The 17,218-nt window shown below is 60.9% G+C and overlaps 1 protein-coding gene across 1 annotated transcript; it reads right to left on the reverse strand.

The window, feature by feature from the left end:
- Positions 1 to 359: 359 nt before the first annotated feature.
- SERINC2 (serine incorporator 2) lies at positions 360 to 6,274 on the reverse strand. The gene is made up of 10 exons (XM_082071245.1): positions 6,168 to 6,274; positions 3,399 to 3,560; positions 2,652 to 2,839; positions 2,485 to 2,564; positions 2,229 to 2,366; positions 1,937 to 2,106; positions 1,756 to 1,846; positions 1,494 to 1,629; positions 1,044 to 1,253; positions 360 to 723 (listed from the first exon to the last, which is right to left on the reverse strand). The coding sequence occupies exons 1-10, from the start codon at positions 6,204 to 6,206 to the stop codon at positions 585 to 587; spliced, it is 1,353 nt and encodes a 450-aa protein (XP_081927371.1). The 5' UTR covers positions 6,207 to 6,274; the 3' UTR covers positions 360 to 584.
- Between the last annotated feature and the right edge of the window lie 10,944 nt (positions 6,275 to 17,218).

Consider the following 17,218-nt stretch of genomic DNA (forward strand, 5'->3'; position numbering starts at 1 on the left):
AGCGCTGGGGCAGTGCAGCCTGCGCGAAAGCTGAGCCGTGCTCCAGCGAGGACCAGGGCCGTGTCCTGCGGGGACAGCCGGGCAGGAGAGGCTCCCCGGAGGCGCTGGAGCCACCGCTGAGGCTGGGGAGACGCAGCGGGACATCCGCCTCCGGCCACAAATCCCCAGAATTCACTTACCTCCTGGCTGTTTGGGGAAGCAACACCAGCCAGGGCCCAGGCTCCCAGAGCCCCCTAAAAAGGCACCACGGTCCCAGGGTACCAAGGGAGATGGTGAAAACCAAGCCCTCCCAAGGCAAGGCAGTGGTCTCCACTAGAAGAAGAGGCACCACCAAAGGCACTACACAAACACAGAGATGATAAGAGCTTTAAAAACATCCTCAAATCTTTCTCAGCCCTTGCTGATTGTCCCTGCTTGGCACTTCATCTCTTTCAAGTTAAAACAGAAGACCTGCAAGAAGGCACAACCCAGCAGAGATGTTCCTGCGTGCAAACACGAGGCTAAGGCAGAGCTGGGGCTGTCCCCAGCCTCAAGGGACAAGGCCACGATGGCTCCGACCCAGCAGTGGGATGCCCAGGGCCACCTCAGCTGAAGTCCCGGTCTGGCAGCACCAGTGGAGCCACCAAAGTCCAGAGGTAGAGCAGGAGCCCGGCCCAGCTGGAGCAGATCTTCACCCACACGGCCGTCCAGGGGCTCGTCAGCACCTGCAAGCTCTCGTCAGGCCTGGAACAGCAAACAAGCGGGTGGCACCCATCACTGCGCCAGAGGGGTGACATCCCCCTGCTCCCCCCATGTCCCAGGGGATTGCGGCTGCAGCCAAGGATGCTGCAGGAGGGAGCCAGTGACCCCAGGCACAACCTGCTGCAGGCAGCCCTGTGCCACCTCAAAATAATTAACACTGATTAGAGTGAATGATAAGTGGGCTTGCATAGGGATGCCTCTCAGCAAACAGTTCTGCCCAGCACAAGAGCAGGGAGGACACTGGGGGAAGGCGACACAGAGGAAGGGGGACAGTCCCCGGTTCCCGCGGGAGCTCTGCCCACCTGTACCAGTTGGTGAGGGTCATCATGATGTAGAGGGCAGCGAGGAGGAGGCAGAGGTGGAAGAAGGTGTAGTTGTAGGACACGCCATCCTGCTCGTTGTCATACGCCCGGTGCAGCCCGCTCTCCACCGCCGCCTCGCCGGCTGCCCCGGCCGCGCTTTCCTCCGTCAGCATCAGCTTGTTGACCTGCGGGTGGTCCGAGGAGCGGACACTGCGGGCAGAGGGACGCAGGCTCAGCACTGCCTGCCCGCTGCCTCCTCGGCTGCCCCCAGCCCGAGCTCAGCCCCCCATGCCTGGGGACAGCTTTGCAAGAGACACTCAGTGACAAAAACCCTGGTCCAAGCTGTGACCTCCCCTCCAGCATCACCTTTCCCTAAAAGCCCCCCAATGTCTCTCTGCTCCAGGCAGACAGAGGGATGGTGCCGTCCCAGGGACATAACCAAGTCCTCACCTGATGAAGAGGGTACAGAGGATGAAGATGATCAGCCCCACGATGCTCGGGGCATCCCACCAGGTTGTCACCGGCTGCGTGGCCATCGCCGAGACGGTGCTGTTCCTCACCAGCAGCGTGGGGTTACAGGTTGGGGCTGAGGGGACACACACAAGGGGTTCAGCACCTTTCTCCAGAGACCCAGGGGGGCAAAGCACCCACCCCAGTGTGTGGCCGTGCCCCATGCACCTCCCTCCCGAACCCAAGGCCACATCCTCCTTACTTGGTACGTTGGCCAGGGCGGACCAGGTGACATAAATGGTGTAGAGGGTGATGAGGGATGCCTGCAGCAGCCCCGAGTGCGGCTGAGCATCCTGCAAACACAACGGCGGGTGTTCAGGGCTGGTCCTGTACCCCATGGTGACACAGCCACCGGCCTCCCAGGTGTCCCCCTGTCACCTCACCTGGATCTTGGGCAGGATGGACACAGCAGAGACGATGAGGCACAGGACGAGGTTGATGCTGATGAGGACCTTGCCCTCCGTGCAGCCCTCAGGCTTGGTGTAGTAGACATAAAGCAGAACTACAGCCGCAATGGAGGCGGCGTAGAAGACAAAGGTGACAATGCAAAGGGCTGGGGGAGGAAACAAAAAGAAAAGAGGGTGGAGCAGAGCCCCAGGTCACCGCCAGCTCAGTGTCACCCCTCCAGGATGAGTTCCCCCACCCCTGCACCCTCTGCGGTGCCACCGTACCCACCTGCGTACCAGCCCTTGGCGTTGCTCTCGTCCGCGTTGCGCAGCCACAACTGGCTCCAGGAGTGGGCGAAGTCGATGAGGAGAACGAGCTGGATGAGGATGAAGAGGAAGGAGCCAACCACGCCAATGTAAAACCAGACTTGGAGGGCAAGAGAAAAGCCAGTTAAGAGCACAGAAAATGGGAATTTGCCAGCTCCAGCCTGGGTTTGACCCTGTGCTGAGGGTTAACCCAGCGGACGGGGCGGGCAGGTCCTCACCGGAGGTGAAGGCACCGTCGGGTATGTAGAAGGCCCCCACCGTGATCCCCACCAGCACCAGGAACTTGAAGAACCAGAAGCTGCAGGAGGAGAGAGGAGGCACGGTCTGCAAGCGGGAACCAAGTGGGGAAGGGGGCTCTGTGAGCGCCCCAGGGACCGATACTCACCCGTTCTGCACGGCGGCTCGCGGGTCCTTGCTGCTGCGCACGCACACCATGAGCAGCGCGAAGAGGAAGAAGAAGGCGGCCATGGCGAAGCCCATGCGGTACACGGCTTTGTGGCCCAGGAAGCTGCCGCAGTCGACGTGGGTCTGGACGCCCAGGACCGACCCGCTGCCTTCACAGAAGCCGGGGAGCTGCAAAGGTGACGGGAGGGTGAGCATCACCCCAGCACCCCACACCCGCCACGAGCCCTGGTGCCACCAAAGCTGGGCCAGCCCACGACTGCTCCAGTGCCACCTGTGAAGCAAGGGGTTGGCCAGCTTGGGGCCAGTGGGGGGTGACACAGCTAAAGCCACCCAGCAGGTCAGTGGGAAGCTGGGTGAAACCAGCATTTCCCAAAAAGCCCAGCGCAGCCCTCACAGCAGCTCTGCTGGCAGACCTCAGCTCCCGCCAGCTCGAGTCCCACCTCTGTGACTTGCAAGTCACTTGGCCAGTTGAACCCAAAAATGGGATGTCTCCTGCGACACATTTGGGAAAACCAGATAACGCATTAATTCATCCTGCTGCATTTTCTCCTCCATGGAAAAACAGGGTTAATAACACCCTCCCTCAGTGAGATGCTCAGAAAAAAGAAGGAATAGAACCAACATCAAGCCCCAAAAATTCACTTTCTGATTCAGCCTCATGTACCCACCACAGGCTAAACCTCTTCCCCATTACAACCAAGCCCAGCGACCTCCGGGAGTTATTTACCTTGTACAGCTGCTTCTCCACGCCAGGGATTATCATAATGATGGACACGAGGGTGCCGAGGAAGAGAAAGAAGGTGAAGAGGAGGCGGGAGATGGTGGAGTTCTTGGCCGAGGGGCAGCAGCCGCAGAGCAGACAAGGCGCGGAGCCGCAGAGACAGGACACCTGCAACGAGAGCACCCCCGTGTCAGAGAGGTTGACATTTGGCCTGGAAAATGGTGAGGTTTGTTGTTGTTTAAGAGACTGTTGGGTTTGGGGCTTGACCTCTGGGAAAGCTGCAGGTAGACAAGCTGGTTTCTAGGAGGAGGCTTTTGGAAGCCCTCAGCATCCCTGGTGCCTGCCAGAGGTTTGTTTTCGAGGACGACTCTTACGTGGCCAAGCTCCACAGCTGTATTTCAGGTTTTACAGCCTCTCGCAACCATGGGAAGACAACTGCCAAGGTAACGGGGCACAGCAGCCCCGTCCCGCTGAGCTTCTTGGTGACACACGAGAGTCCCATGTCACCAGGAGGCTTTTTTCATGGCTTCTGGTGCCCTTCTTGAGTCCTCCCATCTAAGTTCCTTTGCAAAGGAGCCCTGTGCCACACACTAACCCAACCTGCTGCCTGGACACCTCCTGATTTTAGCCTTTTTCTTCAAAAACAAGTGGGTTAAGAGCAAGGAAAATCCTCCCATGTTAAGGACACGCTCTGATACACCTCTCTGAAAAGCCCCTAAGTATGAACACGGCCAGCGGCCAAACAGCGGGATGGAAAAAGCCAACAAGGGAAGCGGCGGCAGCATTAGAGCGGTGGAGTAACGAGGAAGTATCGGTTTTCAGCCACTGCAGATGAAAGATTAATCTCTCCAGTTTCGCTATCCACTTCCTCATTAAATCCAGCTCACCTCCTGCACGACTCGCACGTCGGGGCTGCTCCGCTCCCTCCTGGGCCTGGGAGCTGGGAGAGTCCCCCCAGCCAGGGAACAACGTGAACACAACTACACCAACCCAACACCTACCCAACTACACCAACCCAACTACACCAACCCAATTACACCAGCTCAACAAAACCAGTCCAACACCACCAGCCCAACAACACATCTTCTGCAAGCTGCCTTCGCCCCAGCAAAACCCAGGATGCAGAGACTGAGTCAACCCAACGCAATGCTGAGCAACCGGTCTTTACCTCCTGTTAAATTAACAACCCGGCAGGTTAATGAGTACCAAACCCACAGGGCCAGACACACGCTCGGGAGGCTGGTGGCTCTCAGGCCTGGCAGGTGGCTTTGCAGGGGTACAATGACACTGACAGTCCCCAGGAGGTGCCCAAACCACGCTGGGGGCTGCACGAGCCCCAGGGTCCACTCTGGTTGGGCTGGGCTCTGCTGGCAGCACCCAGCGTGTGCCAGGGAAGGCCGCTCGGGGTGACCGCGCTGCCCGTAGCAGCCCTGTGCAGACGCTGGCGAGAGAGGCAGAGATGGGAGGTTGGTTTTGGTTTGGTTCTTTCTCTGTGTTGTGGTTTTTCAGTTCAGAATGGAGCTAAAACACCCCTGTAGTCAACCAGCTCCACTGGAAGGAATAGGAGAATTAAACCTATACAGTGACCCTACCCTGTCACCACAACCTGGGCCAGAATCATTTTTTTTAGGAAAAAATCCAGAATTAGGCCAGAACCTCCCCATCCCTGCTCTAGAGTAACTCCCAGGTTTTCTGATACCTGCCCGTAAGGAAAAGCACTGGATGCATGTTGCAGACAGAGGCCTTGCAGTCTGCCCTCCGTCTGATCTTATGTTTCAAAAGCTCCTGGTCGTTAAACCTCCAAAACTTTGAGGTCAGGTTGTGAAACCGGCCCCGTTCCCAGGCTGGTGGCTCCCGGGCGGCTCACCGCCCTGCCTGGCCCTGTGCCCGCAGGTGAGGCAACGCCAGGAGCGGCAGCACCGGCCGTGGGCAGCGGCTGCGTCACCGGGCACAGCACCCTGGATCCTGCACCCCACGTCACTGGGCACGGCGCCCCAAATTCAGCACTCCACGTCACCGGGCACAGCACCCCGAATCACACCCCCTGCACCCGCCCTGGGCCATGGCACCCACACACAGCAGCTCCACCTGTCCCGGCTCCTTCTTCGTATTCCATCCCCAGCCTCCTGCTTTGGGGCTCGGCAGTGAGAACCAGGCAGGACCCCCAGCCCCTCAGCATCGCATGGCTGCAGCAGCACTGGATCCCCCAGTATATAAGAGCAGGGGGGCCAGGACCACCGACTTCCCCAGGGGCAGCAGGGCATCACCCCACCAGCTGCCCAGATCCCCCAGGTGCATGGGGCACAGCATCCCAGGCACCCTCAGACTCCATGTTCCCCTCAACCATGACATTCATGAGCCTCAGAATTATCTGGGGTGAACCCCCTGGGTCTCCCCTGGATACCCCCGGGGGCTGTGGGATGCCCTGCTCCGGGTGTCCCTCACATCCCCCCAAACACAGAGGGATGCATCGATACAAGGGTCCCCTGCATCCCCCTGGGGTTCCCCGGACCCCCCGGGGGTCCCCTGCACCCCTCCGCCTTTCCCTTGGAACTCCCCGCATCTCCTCCGCCCCCCCAGGGGTACCGGACACATCCGCGGAGTGTCCCTCACACCTCCCTGGGCCTCCCCTGCCCCTCCCACCCGGACCCGCAGCAGCACCGACGCCCCCGCCCCGGGGCCGCGCCCGCCGCTGCGGTGCCGGGATCGGCCGCAGCCCCGTTACCCCGCCGTTCCCCTCCCGCTCCCGTCCCGCCGCCCCCGCCGGGCACTCACGCAGCTGAGCAGGGAGCAGACGCCCAGACAGGCCCCCATGGTGCGGCCGCCGCTCCGCGCTCCCTCCGCGGCCGCGCTGGCTCCGCCCGGCCCGGCCCCGCGGCTCCTGCTCGGGGCGGGCGCTGCCGCCTCCCCCGGGGCGGCCCCTGCGGCGGCGGGGCGGGGCCCTGCGCGCAGCCGGGAATCCCCGGCATCCCCCCGAGCCCCTCGGGGCGGGGAAGTGGCTGCTCAGATCCCCCTGCACCGATCAGCGCCGAGGGGACCGCACCGACAGCGGGAGCCGCGCCCGGAGCGGGGGCTCTGGGGGGCCCCGGGGCTGCCCAGGCACCCACCGCGGGAAGGGGTTGGCTCCTCGGAAGGCAGCGCAGGGTCCCGAGGCGTGTTTTGAGTGTGTTCACTGTGAACTGGGTCCCCTGGGAAAGGCTGGGTCAGGTCCCCACCAAATGTTCCCAGAGCAGCTGTGGGGGCCTTGGGTCACCTGGCACCTGGATCCAAGTGAGAAGTTAATGAAGCCCTGTGACACCTGGAGCAGGAATGTCCTTCAGTCCCTGTCCTCCAGGAAGGGCAAATCAGATGGAGGGGGGGTTGTCCCCTTGGTCCTGCTGTCGCCATGTGCCTCGTAGGGCCGTGAGCCTGCTGGCGTGCGTGGAACAGAAATCCCGCCGGCTCCGTGGACCCTGGAGGGACCAATCCTCCTCACAGTCCCCTCGTCCCCTTTGGTGATGCCACCAGATGGCAGTGCCGGTATGAGACCGGTGCACGCAGCCGCGGGCAGTGGGGACAGTGGCTGGGGACAGCGGTTGGGGACAGTGCCTGGGCTCCGTCCCTGCCCGCTCCTGCATGGCCAAGCAGGGTCCCAGCTGCCAGGAGGGACAGGACACCCGACTTGTGTCACAGGGGTGTCCCCACACCTGGCTTTTGCTGGTGAGCAGCAGCCACGCCACTGCCGCCCCTAACAGCATCAGCCCCTCACTGTCACCTCTCGGGAGGTGACATGTCTGCAGTGACAGCGGCTCCAGGGCTGGAGCGGGACCTGGCAGGGCAGGCAGCAATGCCACGAGTGACAGAGCTGTGACAGTCCCCCCTGCACCAAAGGACACGCTGCTTTTACACCACCCTGCACACGGGGAAGATGAAGGATGGGAGATGAACCCAGGCACATGAGGCTGCCTCCAGCCCCCCCGCAGCAGGAGCCCCAGCCCGTGTCCCACTGCTCAGCAGGGCTGGGACCATTCTTGCCCACAGACCCCTGATAAAACACCTTTTTTTCTGCTCAGCCACCCCCTCCACTACTTCTCCTGCATCTCTCAGCATCCCTGAGGCACAAGGAGACATTTTATTTCCCCTTCCCCCTGTCTCTGGTTCATTAGTGGCCAGGGGATCACTTTCTGCCCACTGCGGGGGGGTTGTCGGGCTGAGAGTGGCCCCAGACTGGCAGCACAGCTTGCCAGGGGTGCCCTCCCACCCAGGGACCTGGGGGGGAAAGAAATGATCTCGTGTGACAGTATCTGGGACAATACCAGCTTAGCAGTGGGCGCAGCCAGAAGGGCTCCTGCTGAGCCTGAGCGATGCTATTCATGGATGAACCAACATTATGGTGATTAATAATAATTAATAATCGAGTCTGTATTTGGAAAATCAACAGAATTCATCAAACACCTTTCCTCCTGAGCTTCATCGAGTGCAGACAAATGCAGGCATGGTGTAAGGCGCATTTTTGGGGCAATGATTTGGGGTTTGACAAACCCCTGGTCCACGGGGTTGTCCAACCTCTCTCCTCACCCGTGATTCTGTGATCAGCCTGGGGCTTGGCCCCGCTCCTGCGTGGGGCTTTTAGGGCACCCAGGACCCTTCCCCTCAGCCACCAGCTGCCAACAAGGGTGTCACAGCTCTGTGTTTCGGGTGCTCTGGGGAACTGCTCCAAGCTCTCAGGATCTCAGGGTGCTGCTGCTGTGAGGGGGGCCAGGCGAGGGGCCAGGGGTGAAACTACCCCCCGTTTACTGCCAGCTGTGTATTTTCTCAGCTGTGCTGCCTCTCTGCGATGTTCCAGCCCCCAGTTGAGAAGGGGGACAGGCACAAAGCCAGGCTGGGATGGGAAGGACAAACACAAAAGTCCTGCAATTACAGCATCTCCCTCCCCCCTTGTCTAAGGATGTCTTTGAGTCAGGGAATTAGTTTTCTGCTAAGCTCTTCTGTAATAAGCAGAGACTCAGGAGGACTCACAATGGGTGATTGCTTGGCCTTTAATTCCAGACAGAGGTAGGGTGGTCAGGGTCACAGGAGCCGGGATTCAAACCCAATGGAATCGAGGGGGATGATTTCCGGGAGCACCATTGCAGGCACCTGCAGAACCTTATGCACTTGAGCTCCAACTTTGGCCCTTTTGTTCACCAGGGGCGTCCTGTCCTGCAGCACCGCCAGCTTACCAGCAGAATGCATCTCAAATGCATCAGCCCAACCGAGGAGCCTGGTGGAGACCAAGAAAACCCTCAGAATGTAGTGATGGGCATCCTACCTGCTGGCATTGCTGCTGGGAAACCCATTGAGATTGCATTTGTGACCCTCTTTGAGGATGTTTTGCCAGTTTGAGATGTCCTAGAGACCAGTGGGGTGATGCAGACCTGACATAGCTGGTGGTTTCCATAATGAGCCATCACCAAACCTCCCATTTGGTCTTGTCCCCAAAGCCTCTCCCAGCAAGAAAAGAGAAGGGCATTGAGACCAGGAAATGCCGGGCACCCTCTGTCCTTGAAGCTTGATTTAGCGACTGGCTGGAAAAGCGCCGGCATTTCCCTGCTGAGTTTGGACAGACGCTGTTTGTCTTCCCGGTGGCGGTGGCCAGATGCCTGGTGGGTGATGGATGAGAGTGTCAGGCAGGAGTTTCTGCACTGACACAACTGCTGGGAAGGAAAATCTGGGGAGGAGGTGACTCCACTGTGAGCTGAATGTCCCCCCCAAGGCACCAGGATCTGAGTCGGTGGGATAGGGAGGCTGGGGGAGGAGAAAGCGGGGGGAGCTTGATCTGAGGGTGTCCTTGGTCCCCCAGGCAGGAGGACCTGGCTCTTCTGTCATTCCCAGCCTGCAGCCTCCACACCGCTGCTGCTTCTGCTCTAGGTCTGAGACCCCCAATTTACTTTCCCGGCACCCAAAGGGTCTGACCTTCCTCCAAACTCCAGCACAAGAGCCCCTGAGCCCCTCGCCTGCGTTTTCCATCATCCCCTGTGGACAGGGTGTCCCCAGTGCCACCCGGGCATCCCAGCCGCGGGGACTGCAAATCTGGGATGCCCGTGGAAAGCTGCGTATGGCGCAGGCGGTTTTCGAGCCTGTTCATTTTCAGCCTTAATGATTCTTCCTTTTGGAGGAATGGCTAATGAGCCGTGGGGATCCAATTAGATTTCTCCAGTCAGCCTTTCGCCTCATTCCTTGTTGTTTAAAACAAAAAAGAAGGAAAAAAAACCACAAGCGCCAGCATGGAGACCATTAGATCAGTGTCTCCTTAATGAGTTCACGGTTCTGGCAGCAATATCTGTGTTTGACAGGAGAGACAGAAACTGAGCTGCACCCATGGGCGAGTGAGCCATGGGGTGGGAGCCGTGTTCCCCCCTTTGCAGACCCTTTGTGGGGGGCAGGGGAGCTCAGAGGGTCCTCATCAGGTTTGGGGGTTGCTCCCTGCAGTGGATGCTTCGCACGACACCCCCGTGGAACCCCGGAGCCACGTGGCTTTTTTATTAGGTGCAGCAGCATCTGGGGCTTTATCCCATATTTCTGCTGGATCAGGGATGCTGATAAAGCCCAGGGTAAAACATCCCCATTTGGGTGGGACGACCCCAGGAAAGCCCAGGGCGGGGGAGAAATGGGGCCACCAAAGCAGGGACAAGCAATGAGATGCCATTGGGAGCATCAAAGCCACGGTGATGCTCACCCAGATGGGGACGAGACACGGCGGGGGGGAAGGTGCCACCAGCGAGGACATTCTTGTCCCCGCGCGGTGCTGGCAGACCCCTGGCCTGGCCGCGGTTGTGGTGGAGCTGCCGAGCCCCACGTGGCCCTGCCGAGCAGATTTTGCTTAGCTGCCTGGGCTATATTTAGCTGCCTGTAAAAGGGGTTAGCGAGCAGCGCTGGAGCCAGTGGCACAGCTAAGAATGTCAACGTAAAAGCAGCCAGGGATAAAAAAAGCCCAACCCGGGCGCTGGGAGCTTTACACAAATCCCTGTGGCTGCTGGAGGTGGAGGCAGCGAGCAGGCAGGGCTGCGGGCAGGGCTGCGGGCAGCGCCTGCATCCCCACCGGCTCACCTGCTCGGTCAGTCAGCGATGCGCCTGCGGGGATTTGGCTGGTTTACAGCACCCCAGCACTGAGCCAGACAGTGAGGGTCTGCTGGGGAGAGCGGGGCCTGAAGTCTGGTGGGTTTGGCTGAATCCCAGGGCTCTCGTGGCAGGCATCCCCCTCCGCTGGCGGGGACAGTTTGTGGGGCTCCCCACATCCCCATCCAGGCAGCTGGAAGTTACTGGAGCATGAAAACAGATCTGAGCTCTTTTTTTACCTGTGAAGATGTGTTTTTGGGATGCTTTCTTCATGCCCAGTTAACTCCACCAAACCTTTCCTCCAAAGGCTCGCCTCACCACCCCGATCTGGTCTCTTGAAGCCAAAACCATGCAAATCCCACCATGTCCCAGCCATTATTTCGGTTGAATTTTCCCATTCTGCTGGGAATGGCAAAGTTGCAGCTGAGCTGCAAAGACCTGTGCAACTCATTGCAGGTGTTCCAGCTGCCTTGACCTACAGAAATAGGAAATAGAGCTCATGCTGTCCCCAGTGTGGAGGGGATGCGCGGGGCTGTGCTCGCACCCAGGGGCTGCTCAGCTGCACGGCACGGGGGGCAGGAGGTCTCCATCACCCCCATCACATCGTGTCTGGGGGGAGATGGTGCTGTGGAATCGCTGTGCCCTGCAAGGACTGTGCAGCGAGCTCAGCTCCAGATGGCTGGGTACCCGGAGCAATGAGGACACCCGGGAAGGACATTGCTGTCTGCTGTGACCTTAACATCCCCCGTTGAGGCAGCACGGAGATGTCCAGATTTCCTCTCGGCAGGACGCTCCACCCTACCTGGTGACAAATTGCCTCCCTGGGAGGTGTTTGCCAGCATTTTCCCTCTTGTTTTAAATCCTCCAGGCAATGAGATGCGCTCGCTGCCTTCGGCCTCATCTCATGAGCAGGATGGTTTTTCCGAAGGGCTGAGCAGGTTTTCTGCAGATCCAGGGCTGGTTCCCCCATGTAGGGGTGGCCGCAAGGCCGTGTCCTGCCCAGGCTCATGGAAAGTCTCTGTCCCCAGCCAGGGAACAACCTGCAGGTCCCCAGACCCTGTGACCCGTCTCCCAAAATAGCACCTTAACGGAGGGACTGACGCAGCCCAGGGGCGAGCTCAGCTCAGAAATAACCTTTCCTCCACGTCACCTACATACCCAGTGAGAAACCAGGGTTTAAACTGGACTGGAAACTGGGAAGATGCATCTAAAAGAGGAGCAGCAGAGTGCTGCTCTCCCTGGGCGGTGACTTCTACCGCAGGTCAGAGCCCGCAGTGCTGGGCAGGCGAGGGGAGAGCAGCACTGCTCCTCCCTGCCCGCACCTCCCTTTTGTAGGAGAAAATAGGATTTAAAGCAGGTGGCAGAGCAGGGAGCAGCAGCATCTCCCTGAAGGATAAAGCGGGACCTGTCCAGACACTTGGGAGGGCTCGGACAGTATATTTTAGGTCCCTCATCAGCAGAGACGCTCACGCTGCTGGGAGCGCTCTGGGAAGGGGAATCCAATGCCTGCAAAGCCCAAGAGCAAAGCAACCTTTGTTCCCTTGTCGGTGCAGCACCGAGCACCAGCACAGCCCAGTATCAACGCTGAGCAGGTCCTGCCTGAGCTGGAAATATGTTTTCCTTTCCCGGCTGCTGTGCCGACATGTTTCTGCATCGCTGGAGCTTGTAGCCAGGAGCTTTGTGAGCTTCAGCTGGGAGTTTGGGCTCCTGATGCTCCATGTCCTGGATGCAGGCAGGTCTGGAAAGGTTCTTTGCTGCCATCAATGCACATGGAGGGACTTGCACACCTCTTGTGTGCCTCAGTGTCCCTGGCTCCTGCAGCCCAGGCATCCCCAAAGACTCACACTGTCAGGGGGAAGTGCTGAGCCTGGGTGGGCAGAGCATCCCTTGGGGACAGCTGGAGGAAGAGACACCCACCCCAGGGTGCTCCAGCAGGGCCCTCCCCAACCACCCTGGGCTGCCCCCTTCTCCCTCCCCATCCCCGCAGCATCTCCTCTCTTGCTCCCGCTCATCCCCCGAGCAGAGGGCTGGCAGCCGTTACATCCCAGCCGGTGTCACATCCCATCAGGTGCCAGGCAGGATAAACATCGCCGGTGCTCGGCCCGAGGCTGCTCCGGAGCGGGGAGACAGTCAAGGAGAAAACGGAGCGTGAGGAGGCTAAAAATAGCGTCTGGCAAAGGCTCCCTCCCCGCCGGCCGCGCGGGAGCTGCCAGTCGCCCGTCACCACGCGTGAGCGAGCAGGCGGGATAACGTCCCTCCTGCCGGCTGCCGGGGCCACGGCTCCAGCCCCCGAGCTGTTGGGGCACGGGGGTACCGCAGGCTCAGAACAGCCAAGTCCTGGCTGCTCAAGCATCCCTCGTCCCTCTGCAACCCCGGAATGGTGAGACACGTCCCGATTTGCCATGCTGGGTGGTGTAGAGGTCAGGAAAGCATCGACCTTCCCAGGTCTGCAACCTCTGCCAGGCTTCTCCCCGTAGCCCTCGTACCCCGGAGCTGAGCTCCCCCGGGGAAGGGACAGGATGGGGACCTTGCTCTGCGTGCTGAACGTCACCCCTCCCTGTCAGCAGGGAGAGGAGCTTGGCCAGAGCCAGGAATTTGGGAATGTGCCCCCTGAGCTGCTCCTGCTGGGAACAGCATCCCGGTGCAGGGCCAGGGGAGCAGGGACGCTGTCACTCGGGGGACACCCCCCTGAAAGCGCTCCCCACTTCCCCACCCACAGGGACATCCACCTCAGGAGGGGATATTCTGGAGCCTCTCACCAACACCGCTCTGTTTCCCAGTTGCGCACACCAGTGGCAGCCCAGGGAGGTGGGTTATCGTTCCCGCGTGCAAATTTGAGTTGCTTTTAATTCACACTCAGGGTGGGTCTGATCATCACTGCCTCACATCCCTCGCTGCTCCCATCCAGCTCAGGGGTGCAGGTGTGGAACCCCCATCACATCGGCCGTGCCCACCCCCCGAGGTGACGCTGATGCCAGGAGCAGCCGTGGCTGCAGGCCGGTGACATCTGCTCTGCACCCAGGCCCTGCCCCGCGTCCTCCTGCGTGAGAACAGCTCTTGTGTTGGGCAAAACACGGGGCTGTGACGTGACCAGGTGGATTTACCAGCCAGAACCAGCTTCTCCCAGCCCACCCGCCGACCCCCCCCAGGCACCGCACACCACGGGGTGCAGCCGCATTGATTAAACTATTGTTTTTCCCAAAGATTTTGAGCCTGGCCATTATTTTGGGCTGAAATAAATGCGCAGGGAGGTGTGTGGGCTGGGGCCAAGCTGTGAGCAGAGCCCTCCCACCCCCCACGGGGGCTATGGGCTCCTTCCCCAGGGCTGCAGCCAGGGACTCTAATTCAGAGGAAATGTGGGGTTTTGCTGGCTGGGAGGCAGAGCCGCTGGGTGCGCTGGACTGCGAGCCCCCAGCCTGGGTCCCCCCGCGCATCGCGGGGCAAGGGTGTCCTATGGAGCCTGATGGGGGGAGATGGGTGGGGATGTCACCGCCCCCCCAAACCGCGGGGACACGGGGGACGCAGCCCCCGGGCACGCTGGCAGCCACCGGCTGCGGGGGTGCGGGGGGTGTCGGCGGCAGGAAGGGGCCGGTCCCGCTGGGGATGGGGGGGCGGCGGGCGGGGCGGGGCGGCGGGTGGGTCCCCCCCGCGCGGAGCGGGGCGGGGGGAGCGGCGGGCGGGGCGGCGGCGGCGGCCCCGGGTGCCCCAGGGGCTGGAGCGAACCGGAGCTTCCCCGGGGCTCGGAGCCCGGCAGCGTCCTCCGGCCCGCCCGGCTGGCACCGCACCGGCGGCAGCACCGGCACCGGCACCGGCGGCGGCATCAGCTCTGACACCAACATCAGCATCAGCACCGACACCGACATCAGCATCAGCACCGACACCGACATCAACACCAGCATCACTATCAGCATCAACCCCGGGACAGGCATTAACACCGGCAGCAGCACCAACACCGGCATCGCTATCGGTACCGACGCTGGCACCGGCTCCGGCACAGCCCAGGTGAGCAGCTGGTGGGTGGCGGGTGCCGGTGACGTGGTTGCACAGGGGCCATGGGCCATGGCGGTGGATGATGCTCTGTGCCCATGGGCGCTGGGGACCGGGTGCCAGCTCCATGGCTGCAAATCAGAGCAAAGAGAGGGTGGAGAGGCGGGAGGCTGGGGAGATGGCGATGTCCTCAGGGGGCAGAATGATTTGGGGGGGATGAAACGTAGTGACAGGCTGTGGTGCTAAACAGGACAGTGGGGTGTCTCTCAAGGACTTGGGGGGTCCATGCCCATTCCACTGGGGACAGGTGGCTCTGGGAGGATGGGGGTGAGCAGTGGTCAGGCACCATCAAGGCTTGTTCATCTTGGGGTGGGCACTTCAGGTCAACCCCTCTGGTGGCATCTCAGTCCCATCCTGGCACCCACCCTGGCCCCTCATCCCCTGCCCCCTCCCCTCTGGCAGGTCCTGGGGTCACCTGTGCCCCCTCCACCTCCCACCCTGCCCCATGCTCATCTCAGCTACCCCGACCCCCCAGCTCCAGCCCTCAGCTTCCCAGATTTGAGCTTCCCAGGTGATTCTGGGCCTGGGGAGCTGTGGGGGTCCCAGGCAGCGAGAGCTCATGGACACCCAGCACAGGGCTGAGCACCGCTCCATGCAGGGGACACACTCGTCTTGTACCTCCTCCCCACCTCGGCAGGCGTCATCCTCTTGGGAGGAAAGGGCTTCCCCAGGGACAACCCCTCCTCGCTGCCTTCAGGGCATTTTTTTGGCAGGTTGCCCCTGCAGATGCTTGGATCGGGTCCCTCTGGTCCCCAGAGCTGGCTCCTGTCCCCTGGCTGGGTGGCAGTGCCAGCAAGGAGGTGGCAGAGGCGGGATGTCCTGTGCTCACCCCAAATACTCACAGCCTGTGACCTTGGGGCTGTCCACCAAGGGACACCTCAACCCTTGCTCTCACTGGGAGCTGCCTGCGCTCCTCCTGGGATGTCCCCTCTTGTCACCATGGGGCAGGAGAGGTGGGAGGTATAAGGGGATGGGGGGAGCCTTACCACTGTCTCCACCATTTATCTTTTCAGCAGCATCTTTCCCCCAAAAGCCAGAGGATTTGGAGGGGGAAATGTGGTGGCAGAGCCAGGTTCTCCTCACTTTTTCAAATAGTGGGAGTTGCAGCATTTCTTCACAGCACTGGGATGGGGGGGGCGGCGGGGAGCTGGGGCTGCTCGGGGAGCCTGTGGTTGCAGCCACCCTGGGAGAAGCCTTGGGGTTCAGCTCCCAGTTCAGCTGGCGAAGCTCTGGCACCTGTTTGTGATCTGACCCCACGCTCCCTCACAGGACGGGGTGCTGGGACCCGGTGGGGACGTGGCACCCTGAAGGAATCCCGACGGTGCTCCCGACATCCATGTAGGGATGGGGGAAAACATCTGGACCTCTTCCTCACCGTGCATTGGTCCCTCCCGAGGGGATGCTGCCTGGGGAGCGGGACACCCTGGGAGATCTCCCCTTCCCTTCTTGGAAGGAGAAAATCTGCCTCTGCCAGAGAGCTGGGGGGAGCACATGCTGGGGGCTCCCCGGGGAACCGCAGGTACCAGCTGCAGCATGTGGCCTGGGAGGCTGGCAGCTGGTTCCGTTGCCCAAAATTAATTACCCAGGTGCCTGCACATGTGCTGCTGCTTTGGCAGAGCTGGGGAGCCTCCTCCGAACTCAGCGCTGCCTCCCCAGGGCGCCACGCTGCCCTCCCCATGCTGCCCAGCTGGACCACGCTCCTCCCAGTGCTGGCCAGTGGCAGATGGAGAAAAGGGACCTCGTACTGGGAGGATGCTCCTGCAGTGCACAGCAGAGCCCAGGACCATGCGGCTGCATTTCAGAAAGGCCTGGGGACTCATGCCACCCAGCCCACAGTGCTCCTGACATGGCACAGCCCAGCGTGCCCTTGGTGGCGCCCAGCTGGCACCCTGTGTCCCCGCAGGTCACCCAGCCCCTGCCCGGGCAGCCCATGGCCTGTGTTACAACATCTTTGCAGCTCCTGGGGTTTCCCCTGGCACAAATCCCTGTGCCACCCACGCCATCTGCGCCCACAGCCAGGGGAAGCGGGGACGTCCCTGTCCCCAGCGTTTCAGATCAGATCTGTCGGCTCCCACCCAGGGTGCTCAGGCTGGAGCAGCTGCTGAAGAGCCATTTGGGGAGGAGGGAGCCTGAAATTGCTAAAGAATGAAACCGATTTAGACGTGGGCGACACGTTTATTATGCAAAATTATAGTTTGTGCTGTCGTCGGAGCAGTTAACTAAAGGTTACAGTGGGAGCTGTATTACCCAGGGCTCAATCATCGCAGTTACCTCCCGTTAGATCACCTGCTTTGCGATGGAGACGCGTGGTAGGGGAAGCTCCTGCTTCCCTCCCTGGGCTATGGGAGCAAACACTGACTCACCCGCGGTGCCGGGTCCCTCTCTGTGCAGGCGGCAGGTGGGTTTTCATCATCCCCAGGTGAAAAGGGCTGTCGTGTTTTCCCCCTTGGACTCGAAAAGGACCCAAATGCAGATGATGGCACTGAGAGCAGCCCCAGGAGCCAGGAGAGGGGGGAGACGGGCTCAGCCCTCCCACCAGCACCCAGCACCCTCGCAGGTGCTCAGCAGGTTAAAGCTGGAATTAAGCTGCCAAGCCCTCCAGAGCACCTTTTCCATCCCAATCCAGATCTGCAGGATCCAAAGGGGTTTTTCTGGGCAGTTGCAGCCTGAGGTCTGGCGGTGCCAGGGTTCGCATTGGCGGT

Source organism: Streptopelia decaocto (assembly GCF_964273445.1).
Source record: "Streptopelia decaocto genome assembly, chromosome: 23".
Lineage (NCBI taxonomy): Eukaryota > Metazoa > Chordata > Aves > Columbiformes > Columbidae > Streptopelia > Streptopelia decaocto.